At 41.5% G+C, this 15,789-nt stretch overlaps 1 protein-coding gene across 1 annotated transcript in view; it reads right to left on the bottom strand.

Annotated features, from left to right (window-relative positions):
- The window catches only part of WDFY1 (WD repeat and FYVE domain containing 1), a 385,159-nt gene that overhangs the window by 65,999 nt on the left and 303,371 nt on the right, over positions 1–15,789 (bottom strand). The window contains exons 9-10 of the mRNA XM_086943866.1: positions 8,433–8,534; positions 3,314–3,444 (exon numbers count right to left, since the gene is read on the bottom strand). Coding sequence (XP_086799992.1) covers positions 3,314–3,444; positions 8,433–8,534 — 233 coding nt within the window. The remainder of the gene's footprint in view (positions 1–3,313; positions 3,445–8,432; positions 8,535–15,789) is intronic.

Below are 15,789 nucleotides of genomic sequence, written 5' to 3'. Positions count from 1 at the left end.
TGGGCTCCATTCATACCAGTCTCTCCCCCAAATTGAACAAGCGGAGATGCTCAACTTATCTTAAACTGCTGCGTTAGATACCCGTATCTGAGCAACCTGAGACCCTGCCCTCACCCAATATGTTTGATACAGCCACGTTCCCACTTTCACCTGAACTCAGCGCCATCTCTTTACAGCCATTGGTTATTGCCACTTTTATTTAGGGGGAAGTTACATGGGATGTTAGTTTTGTTGCTTGTTATCTTGTGCTGTACCTTTGCTGCCGGCCACAAGGTTGTAAGCAGACAGCTGTATAACTTTTTTTTGCTTCAATCACACCATACTGATGATGCCGCCCATGGGTTGTGGGCAAACAGCTGTGTACAAGACTGATTCTCTTTGGTGATAAAATAAACAGAATTGATACATTAAAAAAAGTCATGATGTCAGGAGTGGTAGGGCCTTGGAGGGGAGGGGACTCGTGCCTAAAAGTACAAAAGAGGCACTTTTTCTCTGTTGCCCCTACCAAGCCCCCTCCTGAACAAAAACAAAAAAATGTTGAATATGATGTCGATGTCCTTGGGTGATTTCATACTCTTTAATGGATATTGGCTGTTCAAACCCTAAAAAGACTAGCTTTGCAGTGGTTTATGGCTCGTTTTCCCTGCCGCTGTGTGATATCACCTCCTCACTGGGTGACTGTGTAAAGGGAGCAAATATCATGTGACACACAATAGTACTGTGTGAGTTTGCATATCTGGGATTGGTATGAAAAACAGCCACAATTGGGGAGAAAGAGGCCCCTCACACACTAGGTGTGGGGTTACTGCACCTGCTGCACTAATGATAGTGACGACCAAGAATACAAAAAATGTCATATGTATACCAAATGTTACTTGTCAGATATGCTTATTCTCAGTGAATGAAATTCATTCTACCACTTCACCCATCACTTTATTGTTGTCCTTAGTGCGACCTTATAAGTGTACCTGGAATGTCCAAGCGTGGGTACCATGCTCATTGTGCCGTAGGATTCAAGCTGCACCCTACTTTCGAGGCTTAAATAGGTTGAAACTTGCTTGTTTGCTTACAATCACATCTAGAGGTGACCTGACCTGGCAGTTTGGGCTGGAATATTCCTAATGGAGCTGAATCAAGGCTGATTTGCATATAGCTGGGTCAACCACGGCCCATGCAGGTAAGAGCGTTGGGGCCAGGTGGGGGTGGATTTCAACAAACGACGATGAGGGAAAATGTAATTTATAATGAATTGACCCCCATCATAGTCCATCGAAACCCCCCCACCCGGCCCCACCACTCTTACTTGCATAGGGCACGGCTGAGCTGCAGCCAAGAGTAATTACCAGTGGCTCAGAATAATTTAAAGATTCCACACAGCACTTTTTTGGTTTTCTCACGCTTATTCCTCAACACCCAACAGCCCAAGCACATTTTACATATGCTCACCGATCTATAAAAACAAAAACACCTTCAATTACTAATGAAATTATGGTCAGAAGGAGTAAATGGAATGCATGCTTGTTTTCCAAGACAGGAAAACCCTTGCTAAAGGAACAGTAACATGACAGCAAGTCGAAGTGTTGAAAACTACAATCGCCCTATTTTGCAGTGCATACAAAAATGACAAATGCTTTGCAAATGCAAATTTTACAGCCACAAATTTAATTGCCCCCCATTTTGGGTGCATTTCAAGTCCAATGGTGAAGATGAAATCATACTAAATTGCTTTTTGGTGCCCAATAACCCTTTCACGGTTGTGTGCAAATTTTCCTCCATGCAAATTCCTCATACTACTACTAACAGGAATTTGCATGGGGTTTTATGAATTAATGAAACTGAACCCTCCCGCTGTTCTCATTTTGACCTCGGATACTTAGAAGTGGGAGGTAAAATAGTCTGGTTTAATACTGTACTCATTATGTAATGGTATTTACCTCTAGCGGTTTTACCAGCTCAAACACATGTAGGACTCAGCATGAGCCTGCTTCTCTTCCAGGTAGTCTGATGCTGCAGAAAAAAACACAATCCTCCTACTTGTTCAAATAAACCTTACCCTGTTTTTTCTCACTGCTCCATAACCATCAGCCTACTGGAAAGTCTTGCCTTATTTCACTTCCATGCAAGTGCCCAATGCATAACCTAATCCTAATCTAACCTAATCGGTTCAAGTTCGCGCTATATAAAAGTCTAAAAATAAATAAAATAAATAAATAAATGTCTTGCTATTTCTTTGTCTTCTGTGTGAACTTAACACTGATTCATCATCTAATGAACCCTCCTCTTGGCACCGCTCAACCTGTGCCCTGATCCTCCTTACTGCAAATTCTGTCTCTAGCCGCCACTGGAATTCATAAGCCTACCTGCCTAACATCCTCACCCATTCAACTCAGAGTATCTAAACCCACCCCACCCATGACCTGTCTTTGAATCCAGTCTTTCCATCTCCTCAACTACATTTCGTTTTTCATTAGGCCTAGCTTGACAGCACAGATGGGTGTAGGGCTTATTGTTCTAAATTATTTAAATACAGATAAGAGTGGGCTTTAGCTCTAACCAGAGAATTAATACTCTTTCACCTTAGGCTATTTGTAAATTATATAATCATCCAAGAAGTGCTTCCATTTGGACTGTAAGAGGGACCATTTTACACATGAAAAGTATACTCAACCATGTAAATGTAAATGTAAATGTATAGGCATTTATATAGCGCACTACTTACCCGGAGGGTCCCAAGGCGCTTCGACCGCTGCGAAACCCTTCCTGGCTTCCCTGAGAGATGGTCCCTTAATGGGTATCTCCAGGGTGAGACCAGGCATCCCCGGCGGTCTGGTGGGGCCGTTAGTGAAGATGAGGCAAGCTAATGCCCAGAGTTGCCGAGTGTGATCGCTGCTCAGAGTGGGCACCGAGGCGAGAGAATTATCGAGTCCGCTGACCCTGGTCCAGAAACCTGCCGCGCAGGGAATCGAACCCTGGTCCCGGGCCGTCCTCTGCTCTCGGGTCTGCCGCCTCTAACCAGTGAGCCACACTACTTCACCATCAGCCTTTTGACCTCCTGTCCGAATAACATTATGCGTTTGCTCATCTCTCCTTGGAACCAGACTCTGCTTTCGCCAACACACCTAGCTCCACAATTCAGAAAACAGTGTACTGGGTATGAGGTGCAAGCCCTGTTAACACGGAGTCCCAGGGGCTTGAATATCGATAGGGTTAGTGTTCCAGTATAGAAATAACCAACAACTATTCTTTTGTTCAACTCTTGTTAGTGGCAAGAAAATGTGTTTACGCCAATGGTTCACCAGGTACTAATACTCACTCTTCATCTTTGATGGTTTCGAAACAAGCATCACACATCCGGACCTGGAATTCAAAGCCCATAATAGGATAGGTGGAATTCTTCGTGCTGCACTTTCCACACACTGCCTTTCCGCATTTCCGGCAATGATGCTTCATGTGGGGAAAAAGAAATTGATGACAGGTCATCTCCAGTCTTTACAAAAATGGTGGTACATTGACCATCTTCTGCATCAAGGAAAGGACAATAAGGCACTTACTATAGATTTCCAGATTCCTTCATTGTAAAGATAATAACCTCCAGAATCGCTGCCAATGACATGACAAAAGCACTTAAGAGTGTCTTCAGATTTACTGGCATCTGCTCTTTGGTCATCCCAAACCACACCTGATTAGAAACACTTGCCACAAACTAGCATTTGCTAACTCTTTCACATTAAATAATGTTGGCAGATGAACATAGTTTTACTGGTTGTGGTTTGGGAGTAGGATAGTGGCCAAGGCTACTTTCCTTATATGCCGGAAGACTAGACGCTCAATTATGCAGCTTCCTAATTGAAGTGTAGCAACACGTTTTCCCCAAATTCTGTTCCTTTTTCTCCATATAAATTCTACCTGCTTCGAGCAGGTGGAATTTGTGACTGAGAAATCAAGTAACAATACTGTGTGCGGTATTACTGGGTATGATAAAGCCAACCAGTAATATATTCCGTAGCATTTATAATCCTGTAGAGTGGTATTAGCACTGAAAAAAATACAGTAATACCGTTCTGTGCTACTTGTAATGAAGGCCTAAGCTACTGGTTTCTGGGTCGTAAGTGTGCAAAGCCCAGTGCTACCACATAAAGAATATTGGTCCCAAGACCACAGATAACACAATCAATGTACATATAGATCAAATTATCAATTTGTTCAATTGTATATAAAATACTACTTGAAAGGTGAGCTGAATGTAGTAAGTTGGGTATGCTCCAAAAGATGGTTGATAGACACAGGAGAAGCAGCCATCTTTTGGAGCATACCCTGTCTGTGGACCCAATTTGACTGCACATAAGAATAACACGGGCCATGTTGTTTTTACTTCAAGCACATTCTTGATCACATATTTGCACGTGTGCATCAAGCATGTTTCTCACCACACACCCACAATACACAAATAAATTCATCGTTTGATGTATTTGTACATTTATTGCGATATCTATGGTCTTGGGTCCTCTGTTCTTTGGGCATAGGCTTATCCAAAGCCGCAGACGACACTCGGGTTCCCTTGTGACCTATAATCTCACAGTTAACAGCAGCCTAAGAAAAAATCAGCAGGAGCAGGGCCACAATCATGGCATTCTTCCTTTAGTCATGTGTCAGAAACAAATGCCTTGTGGAACAGAGTTGAGTTCTGCTAGCAAGTTAAATAAGCCAAGCCCTACTCAAAGCCAAAGTCATCGAGTTTTAGGATCTTAGTTAGAGGTAAGAGGTAAGCCGGACAAGAATCCACCAGTGGAATTTCATTCGCCAAACTACCCCATTTGTAAAGGAAATTCCACTGGTTGGGTTCTTCTCATCATTTAGCACTTCGTCCAGAAATCAGAGGATTTTCCATTACCACTAAACCCTAAATCAGGGACTTAGTTAATTTGTATTCGAAGTAGAGAATGGCAGTAGCAGTGCTACAAATATAAAACCTTTCTCCAGAAACTCACACATTTCAGAAAGGGAGGCAGATAGGAGACAAGTCAAGAAAGCCAGAGTTATGCAGGGACAGTGTCCTAAGGGGTGGAGTCAATGACAGCCTACTTTCTGCCAGTGCCAGTGCACAGTATTTAAAAGTCTACCTCCGAAGAAATTAACAAAGAAAAATGTAAATGTAACATATATGTCAACATCTGAAAGGAGGAGAGAGGGAGATTTTGAAAATAAATTGTGGGAATTTATTTTCCCCACTGACTTGCATTGAAGTGGGAGAAATATCAGGTAGGAGAAACCTAAAAAAAACCATTGTTAACTTTTAAAATAAAGAGCCTCCCGCCTGAATCATGTTTGTTGGCATGTATGAAGTTAAGTTGCTCTGGCTTACTTTACTCGTTACAGGAAGACAATTTTTAAAGATAACTTTCGGGGTTAATGCATCTGCTGTAGATCTCTACATGTATACAGCAACTCTTGTTGTATAAGAATGGAAAGACAGCACATGGCTTAAGGCACCTGCTATAGTGATCAATGTGTAATCTCTAGTGAATGTCTGAACCATCATTAAATAGCTTAGAGACTTATAGTGAAGATTAATATACTTTCTACATAGCAATATATGTTTTTTTTAACAAAGATTTGTTCGGTAACAAACACATAAAAAGTTCCAGTCCTGCAGGCAGCCAGTAGCAAATAAATTAGAATATTTCAAAGGTACTCACTTAATGTTTTATTCGGCTAGGAAAAATAAAATAGGTACCATTCTGTTTTGTAGTATTAAACACTATTACGTTACAAAAACAATTCAGTTTGCACTGTGATTGCCACCAATGATCATTCCCAACTACACACAGATGTACACACTTCACATAGATATATATATACAAACATACAGAGCTAGATATTCTAAACTCCTCTCAGTTTATCTGTTGCCCTCTTCTGAAGAGGCAGGGCACAAAGTGTATTTCTTTTCCTTGATGGGCTGCTGAGTAGGGAGGGTAGGTGCAGTATTTTAGCTGTGCTAAAATGATACAACCCAGACAATAGATTTAACAAATTATCCTTTAAAGAAGGCATCCGGTCATGTGGAAATTTCAAGTGCCATAAAGGTTCAAGTGCCACAATTCACTGTGCTTCAAAATAGGTGGATAATTGGAGTATTTATTATCGATTTTGCGAATTTTTGCAGCCAGAACTAAATCATCAGTAGGCACTAACCCCCAGATTCATCATGCTCCTCTTTTGCGAGTCCTTAATAGCGATTATTAAGGAATCGCTATTAAAGACTCGCAAAACGGGATGCATGTAGAAATCGCAAAATTTATAGCAATTTCTACTTCTTCCTTATTTGCGATTAGCAAATTGCTAATAGGGAGACTTCCTAAAGAGGCATCTACCGGTTTATTTTGGAAGTGACATCAGAGGCGGAACTCAAGTGTAGCAATGATGAACAATTAAAGGCACTCATTTTTTAAATTTCCACCAATGAGAAATGCTGCTCACAATTTTTTAAAAGATTGCAGTAACCTTCTTCTTCCATCCATTCACTACCCATCCTCATAGCAACCTCCATTGCCCACTACTACAATACTTTAAAACATGGAGTCCAAACAGTAAATATTAATATCATGATACCTTGCATATATTAGTTCATGTGTGATTTTGTTACACTGGAGTGCTATTCATGCAATGGGAATACAGAGACTTTTTACCCCTCAAAATTCAATAGTTACATTACATTATTTGAAAATTTCAAAATGAATTGCATTTTATACTTATAAAATGTTAGGCAGAGGAACATTAAACTATTTGTTCAGTACCCCTCCCCCCCATCAATCATGGTTAAACACTATCCAGAGAAATTGAAATATGCCTCATAACAATCAACACCTTCCTTGTTAGACTATTTAACAACAATTGTGCTCATGGAATTTGTAGATATTTACACAGCTGACTGCCATTGATTATCTGAATTTTGCCATTTCCTGTAGGGAATACGTCCCATGGGCAAGTATTTCTTCCAGATCCTATGTCTCGTCTCTAGCAAGTAAGCAAGCAAACAATGTGCCCGAGGGTGGGGATGGACGGGGTAAGCAGGGTAAATTCCTTTGAACTAGAGATGTGCAAAATGAAAACTTTACTCAATTAGAAAAATTGGTTTGCGAGTTATTGTGTACTTGGAAGTTAGCAAGTTGTGCATATTCCAGGTATCCAGTGACTGGGGTCAGAATAACAAAGTTTTCAAAATTTTAAAGTTCTTGTGAGTAGAGTCAGGGAGTCTTAAAAACAGACCGCATCATGACATCGTCGGCAACACAGATGAAAAATTATGAGTCAGTGAGAGGAGTTTTACAAAGGTGGCAGTTAGCAACACATGAAGCTACAAAATACATCTTAACATAACTTTGCTTTGGGCAATATATATGGGAAGATAAGGACTGATAGGAAATTTTCCTCACATAAATGAATTTCTCCAGAAAATAGGGTTTGTAAGAGATTTAGGGGCAGATGTATCAAAATACCTATTTGCGATTCTCAAATAGCGATTTTTTGCGAATTGCTATTTGAGTATAGCAAAATGGTATGTATGTAAAAATTAGCTATTTTTAGCGATTTCTTAAAATTCCTTAATTGCGATTAGCAAATTGCTAATCGCAATTAAGGAATAATTTGCCATTCATTTCTATGGGCCAGGAGGCCCATAGGAAGGAATGGGAAATTATTCTCAATTTGCGATTCGCAATTTGCTAATCGCAAATTGAGAATAATTTCAAGGGTGTCTTAAGGACACCCTGCTGCACCCCTGAAATGTACATGTGTGCGCATATGGTGCACATACATGCCCTAAAGGCATGTATGAGCGCCACATGCCACCTTTACAAATGACAAAAAGTGCCTTTGTAAAAGAATTCGCAAATTAACACTAACAACAAGTTGGTGGTAATTTGCAATTTCTTAAGGGAAAATCGCTAATTTGAAATGCTTGATGCATAGCATTTAAGGAATCGCAATTTGGGATTCCTTAAATGCTTACGCAAAATTAAGGAATCGCAAATTTTGCGATTCCTTAATTTTGCTTGCCATTTTGCCTCATACATTCCAAATTGCGAATGTATTTGCGAATCGCAGCGTTTGCGACTAAAAATGACCTTGATACATCTGCCCCTTTCTTTGCTAAGCTAAATTTCTGCTTGAATGTTTATCCTATAGTTGAAAAAAGTTTATAATAAACCTTACATATAGTTGGCAAAAGCCAACTTTGTACAGGCATAAGAAGAATGAGAATGACTGTGTGTGCATAGGTGGTAGAAACCGACTTTGCCTGGGTGCCTTTGTAGGGCCAGGTAATATTTTTCTCGTTCGTAGCATCTGTGAAAGGAACCGATTCTAACACAAATCAATTTAAATGAGCTTTCTAAACGCATAAAAAAGTTGCACAGCTCATGCTCTTTCCTCACCTGTCGAAGTCCAATTGTCTTTGTGTCCCACATCTGCTTTATGTTCCAAAAGAAAGGCTGTTCGCATTTCTGACAGGAGTCACTTTCTAACCACTGAGGAGCCTAGGAAAAATAGTAAGTGTTCATCAGTCTAAAGCACAGGTTAATAAATTACTGGGCAGAATCCAAAGCGGGCAATCCGCACATTTAAAATCAAGATTGCCAGCAGTAAAAATATCAAACCACATTACTTAAACATTATTAAAGTTATATTACAGTCACAATCCCTCATTAATGCACACATAGGAAGCTTCAAATAGGTGTGTAATGCAAAAAGAACAAACAGAAATAGGAAATTTAAAATGCTGGATTGAAAGAACTGCTAATCTCTGGGCCAAAAATATTTTTCTACACAAAGCAATGGAAAACGAGCTAATTAATGTCAAACGAAGAACTATGTACATGGGAAGTCAATTTTTTCAAAATGACCCCGCCCCCCCCCCCCCCCCCCAAAAAAAACTAAAATCGGTAAAGGAATTTAAGAATGTGGGAGTAATGTCTCCTACTGTGTAACAAGATGCAAATGATGTCTTCTATCTCTAGCCTGAAGTGAAATGCAAAACATAACCTTGCTCTATATTAAGGTATAGCGTTAGCCTTTCCGAGGGACAGGCACTTTCCTCTTTAACCCCTTCCATGCGGCCGCGATTCTGCGCCTGTGCGACAGAATCGCGAGTGGGCGGGTTTATGACGGCCCCCAGCCGTCATCAGCACACGAGCACCATAGTGCATGACGGCTGGGGGCCGTCATCAGCATGCAAGGGGTTAACTTGATGCTAGTAAACGTTCCTTACCTTCCACAACAATGAAGTACTGTCGCGTCTCAGCAGAGAGGGCTGCAGTGCTATATGAGGGTTGGTAGCAATTAAGGAAACATTAAGGTGAAAGCCTGACAGGCACCAATGCAGTGGGGCGTTTCTATGCCAATTCCATATGTGGACTGCCAAACATCTCTCTAACCTCCAAGAGTATTTTGATGCTGCCTTCAAATTCCTCTGTGGAAGTCAAGAGCCTCAAGGACCAGATGACCAAAATAAGGGCAGTGAAAGACCCTAGAAGAAAGGGTGGAGTGTGCCTATAGGCACTTGCGCCACAACAACTTGAGATTCCTGGAGTTTCCTGATGGGGCTAAGCGTACCTTCGCGGAAAACTTCATGGAGACTTGGATTCTGAAAGTACTAGAACCACAGGACTTGGCAAAAGTGTTCACTGTGGGGAGGGTGCACAGGGTCATGACCGCAAGTCCACCGCTGGGTGCCCCTCTTCAGGCCATCATAGCGAGGATATTTCATTATGAAACCAAGATGCTATTGGTTGGTCAGCCACGGAGGCCGGTGGTGCCCAATTCGAAAATCATAACATCGCCATGTACCCAGTCTACATTAAAAAGGACCAAACCTGGAGGAAATCTTTTCTGGATGTGAAACAAAAGCTCAGAGCTATGAATCTCCTGTACATGTGGCTATACTTGGCTCAACTAGGGGCTGTCCCAATGGAAAAACTAACTTTTTTGAGTGACCCGAGGAGGTATGGGTCTTGCTGGAAATATGAGAGCTGGGGCTCCGCTCTTGTTTAGGGAGAAAACTATGCCTGCCCATCCGGAGATGTGGGTGGGGAGCTTCGGATAGACCCTCACCGTTCATCTGACTAACGGGAGCAGAGGGAGCAACGGACAGCCAGAGTGCTGATATGGGATAAGGGCATCTAGGAAGCAGAGAGAGGTTCTGTCTCTAGGGACGGTACTGTGGGGAGTTCTGAGACTGGTTGTTGGACACAAGGGTAATAGTTTTCAATACCTGTACTCGTGGGTGGTTCGACAGACACATCCTTATTTTGTTGACCGGGGTGGGAGGTTAGTGTGTGGGGGGAAGTGGTACTGTTGATTGTTTGCTCATTTGTGGATAGGATGGCCGGATAGTGCCATTGGTGAGGCCCCACGGGTGCGGGGGGTGGGGCAAGCTCCAGGGGCTTCTCCACCCACAATCACATGTACTTCCCAAATGTTTCTTTACTAAGTGTAAATTGAGTACATGGAATGTACGTGGGTTGGGGCTACCTGAAACGCTATAGGAGCATGTCGCATCTTAGGTGTCACAGAGTACACATGGCCTGTCTGCAATAGACTCGTCCGACAGAGGGGGACAAGTGGAACAGGGTCAAGACTGATTTGCACATGGCGGGGTCTGAACTGTGGTGGAGAACTAAGCTAAAGAATGATGTTGGATTCAACCCTGATCTAATAGTATCTGAAAAGTTTCAGGGCTGTGTCCATCATCCCCTTGTGTTTGACAAGTATACTCTGCCACATACTCAGCATATGCCAGAGAGGGATCTATGTGGGTTGCCCTCCGGAATGCAATTATACCTCACATACTCTGAAGCAGACTTGGAAGGAAGGTATGTCCTGATTCAGGGGTGTCTTAAATGAAAGGAATATATGTGTCTTTAGTCTGTATGCCCCTAACACGGATGATATGGAATTTTTTCTCAAGATACAAGGCATGCTGTCAGGATGCATAAACATCCTGATGGTCTGGGCAGGTGACTTTATCTGTGTTTAAGAAAGATAGACATCCACCGAGAGAAAACACAAAACCCTACATGGCCACTATGCTCCAACAGGTGATGCTTAATATGAGGAGCATGGATGTATGGAAGGAACTACATTCAATGAGTAAAGGATACCCCGGTCATTCGCTGACACACAAAACATTCTGTAGACTCAACTATGTTTTGGGCACTAAGGACTTTCTCTCATTGGTCCTGGGGCAAGTTACCTTTCCCGGTTCTTACTGGATCATTCCCCACAACGTGTGGAGTTTGAGGGAGGGAGTAAACAGGGAGTCCCCTCTCTTGGAAGTTATCTCAAGGAGTGTTGCTGAACCCTGAATGTCGAGATGCCCTAAATGAACAGCTGACCACTTATTTGACGGCCTACTGGGGATCTATTCTCACCAGAGAAAATGCGTGCGAGGCCCTGAAAGCAGTGTCAAATGATGTGTGCCTGGGAAAGGTATATGCCGTTACATGACAACCTCAGAAAGAACTGGTGGTACAAGAAGTAAAACTTGCAGAAAAGGGCACCCAAGCAACAGAAGCTTGAGCCTGAGATAGTGGTCACCTGCAGGGCCATAAGAGAATTAGTAGACAGGGTTGATACATTACGTTGAGAGACTACCGTTAACAAATTCACAGGGAAGAGGATAAACCAAGCAAATTGTTACCATGGATTATCTAATGGGGAAAGGAGGTACCTCCAAGGCCTGCTTTTACGTCATCCTGATGGTAACCTAGCCACAACGCAAGCCGCAACAAACCAGGCATTTCAGGAGCACTTGAGAGACAGATATTCAGAGTATAGATCGGGCCTCACCTGAGACCATATCATCCTACTTAGCAGGAATAGAGCTTCAATGGATCACTGAGGTGTTAAGTGAGGATTTAGAAGAGGAGATTACATTGAAGGAGGTGAGGGATACTTTGGAATGCTATCTGCACATAAGGCACTGGGAAACAACATTTTTCGGAATTTTAACAGTTCTTTCCACCACTTCTCGTTGAAAAGCTTTTGGAGGTGTTTAAGGGAGACCGAGTTCTGGGTGTTCTGGCACCCACATCGCAAGAAGGTCTTATATGTCTGATGCTAAAGCCCGGTGACAAGGCCCTTGGCTATATGTAGACTGCATACATAAACCTGGCATGGGTACATTGATAGAGGGTCAGTCAGTCCTTTCAAGATGCCATTTCAAGGTATCTGGTAGCTGGAATGACCTAGAGCTTCGGGTCGCCTAAAGACTGTCCCTGTCCCCCAATCTTTTCAACTTGTATGTTTTTTCGCTGGTACAGTCCTTGAGGAAAATGAATGTGTGCACCTTTAACTATGCAGATGATATGCAACTCCTTTTCACAATCAATAATACCCCAGAATCAATCCTGAATATCCAAAAATATATGGTTTATATGCAACTGGATGAACGACAATCATTTGAAATTAAACCCTGACATGACACAGCTTATTCTGGTTGGAAGCTCCCAAAATCCATGGAATTCCAACTATAGGCCTGGTAAACTGGGCATGCCTCCTCAGCCCACACCCTCAGTGATGAGGCTAGGAGTTCTTATCGATAATAATCTTTTTATGAAGCCCCTGGGTGGATCCGTAGTATCCTCCTATTTCTTCCAGCTTCGGAAGATTAGAAAAACTGGAATATTTTTCACCTTTGAAGCTCTTGTCCAGGTTGTTCTCGCATTAGTCATCTCATATTGACAATGCGAAAATCTCTCTATTTTGGTCTCCCTGAATACCTGATAAAGAGACTAAGCTGATACAAAATCAGACGACCAGAGTGATTTACCAACAGCCAAGAAGGTGCCATATTTCTCCTGCGATGAGCAAACTCAACTGGTTACTAGTGAAACAGCGCTCTGCCTTTAAGATCGGATGTATTATCTTTAAATCCTTGCATGGCACCTGGCCAGAGTTTATCTCTTCACGTATCTGTAGGTACACTCCTGCTCTCAATCTGAGGTCCTTGTACCTCACCCTTTTGGTCATTCCTCCCTTCCAAAAGAAAAGGCAAGGAGGCGCTGGATTTTCTGATCTGGCCTCTTGAGTCATTCTGGAGCTCACTCCCATCTAATATTAAGAGTATCATATTGTATCCTAGATTTAGACAACTTTTGAAAACTTGGTTATCCTCCCAGGCATATGAGTGAGTTTATAAGTTGCAAGTTACTTCCTGTACCAAGCGCCAAGAAACCAGTTGGTGTACGTGTGCTTTATTATAAATAATTTTAACATAACGTGACATAACATAACATAAGGCTGTGCAGGGAAAAGCATTCTTCTCCTGGATACGATATGTCCTTAGAAAGCAGGTAAACACAGTCATACAACATCCTTGTTTAAAATGTAGGGGTCCCAGTATGGGTGAATGCACAAATTTACAGAATGGGTCAGAAGACACATTTACAAGGGGTACAAGGTGAAACTGCTGTACCCCTATCTATGAAATATGTTTAGCGGCTATCACTCTCCCAATTGCCTCATAAGTTGATAGTAGTCACCCTCTGCTATGGTTAGGGGCAATTTTGGTGGTGCATTCATACTTCTGTCCTGTACTTTTACCACTCTGCTAATAGAGCAACAAAGCCATGATGGAGTATCACCTAGTAATTTTGACATTAAAGGCTACTGGGAAGAAAAATCGCACTGTTGCCCATTCCTAAACAAAATGTAGGTAGGATGTTACAGTCAAGCATGCATGAGAGGAATTTGTCCCATGACAGCATTTTTAAAATGACTTTTTTGGGACCAGGAGGCAACTACTAATCTCAATAGCCATTGATGCCAAAGACAACAAATGTCCTAGCCAGAAATGGCTGTTCAGTTGTATTTTAGAATGTACAAAAAAGAATGTAGTTTGTTTACAATTAGGCTTCATTCAGGATACCCGTGTGAGAGATGGAAGCAAAATACAACACCGGCGATTAGCTTTTTGTAAAGTTAATGCTGTTGCATACACACATTTCCCAATTTTTTTGTTTGCGAAAAAAAGCATACCAAAGCAGTAATGTGTACAGAAAGAGGGTACCAACCCTCACGTGGGGTTTCCAAGTTTTAATGCGGTAGCAAAATTTTCTTTTCATAAATGAACTCTGACAAACTCTGGATTAGGAGATATTTGTCAACTGGTATTCAAGCATAATGCTTAAGACAATGTACAATAAGTTTCCCGGTTTATGACAGTAACACATTTGACGTCAGAATGGATCAAAGATTTATTTTACTGCGAAGGAAGTAGTGGTTATAAAATAAAAATGTGTCTTATTTAACATTGAAGTTCTGGAAGGCTTCTTGGCACTAGATGTAAGATTATGGCCGAGTACAATACACCTGTTGGCCAAAATCCAAAATATTACAGTTACATATAGAATATATTCCAGCCAAAAATGTTCGTACTTATTGCAGGATTTTTACACTAACCATTTATTATCTTGCTGGCTCCACTCTAATAACCTATATTCCAACACATGTCCCAGTAAACCTAAGGACAAGGAATTGATCATATTTACAGCACTTTATTTCAGCAGTTTTCTTGTGTATCCTTCAGCATATAGAACTGGATTCCAAATTCCTCTTTTAGGCACAAAGGGCAAGATATTGCAGAATTAATTGTTTGGGGCAGCATCTGCAAAAATGATCCACAGTGCTAAACGTGCAAATAATATTAATTAACTGTAGAATAAGGAACCTAGATCCTCACAAAAAGAACAGTTGAGGGCTATGAGCATATTCACATATGCTTTAGTCTATAAACACACACTGCACTGTTCTACCTATGAGAAGGAAACACTGAAATCATGTTCATTTCAGTTTGGCTTTAACCCATGCACTGCACACACAGTTGGTGCGTCCCAACTCCAGTTAATAGCCCCTGCTAAACTGGCTTCTTTGGTTGTGCTGGGCTCCTCCTGCAGTGCTGCCTGGGTTCTGTATGCTCGCAGAGGGGAAGACACACAGCCTATGTCATCTTTCTGCATAAATCCTGTGATAGTGCATCCATGGTGTGCTAAATAAAACATGTCATCAGACTGCATTGCCTCCTTTACTTTCTTCTGAACCCCAAGATCTGACAATTTTTTATAATGCATTAACATACTTATTTAGATTATGCTTCAAGTATGCATTTCTTTACCTCAGGGAACGTGCAGCTTTCTTTGTCGAAAACCACCTTCTAAGGTGGCTTCCCTGTTTATGAAAATAGACTTACAGTCCTTGCTGGCTCCTGAGAACAATATACCTCCTAAAATACAAGCAGTCCATTGGGTAGAATAATACATCTAAAACGGATTCGAATAATTAAGAAGAAATACTCCAGCAGGCTCTTGGCCCCTTAAAAATAACAGGAGCTAAATCTTGTAACTACCTTGGCTTTCTGCAAATGGTGGGCCGCATCCTCACTCAATATGTAGCAAGGAAGGGTGGTGCTCCAATCAGTAAGGCTGAGCCAGATAAGTAAAAAACCACAAGATTGCCAATACTGATGATTTTTTTTAAACAATGAATGCCCAAAAGTGCACACAACCGAATCAAAGGCACGCGGGTTGATTCAGTATCAAAAATCCAACTTTAATTTAATTTTCATCAGAGCAAACACATTCTTTTTTATTTAAATGTGATTCTCAATCTCAATAATACATGCAAAATAAACATTTCTTCGACAAAGACAATTAACAATACATTCAAGGACCATTTGGACAAGATTTAAACAGTTCAAGGGGTGGGAGTGCACCAGACACGTCCCAACGTAATTAC

The sequence above is a fragment of the Lissotriton vulgaris genome, chromosome 11 (genome assembly GCF_964263255.1).
Source record: "Lissotriton vulgaris chromosome 11, aLisVul1.2, whole genome shotgun sequence".
NCBI classification, from domain to species: Eukaryota; Metazoa; Chordata; class Amphibia; order Caudata; family Salamandridae; genus Lissotriton; species Lissotriton vulgaris.
Note: the sequence above shows the minus strand (reverse complement) of the source record. Positions and strands in the feature narration are given on the sequence as shown.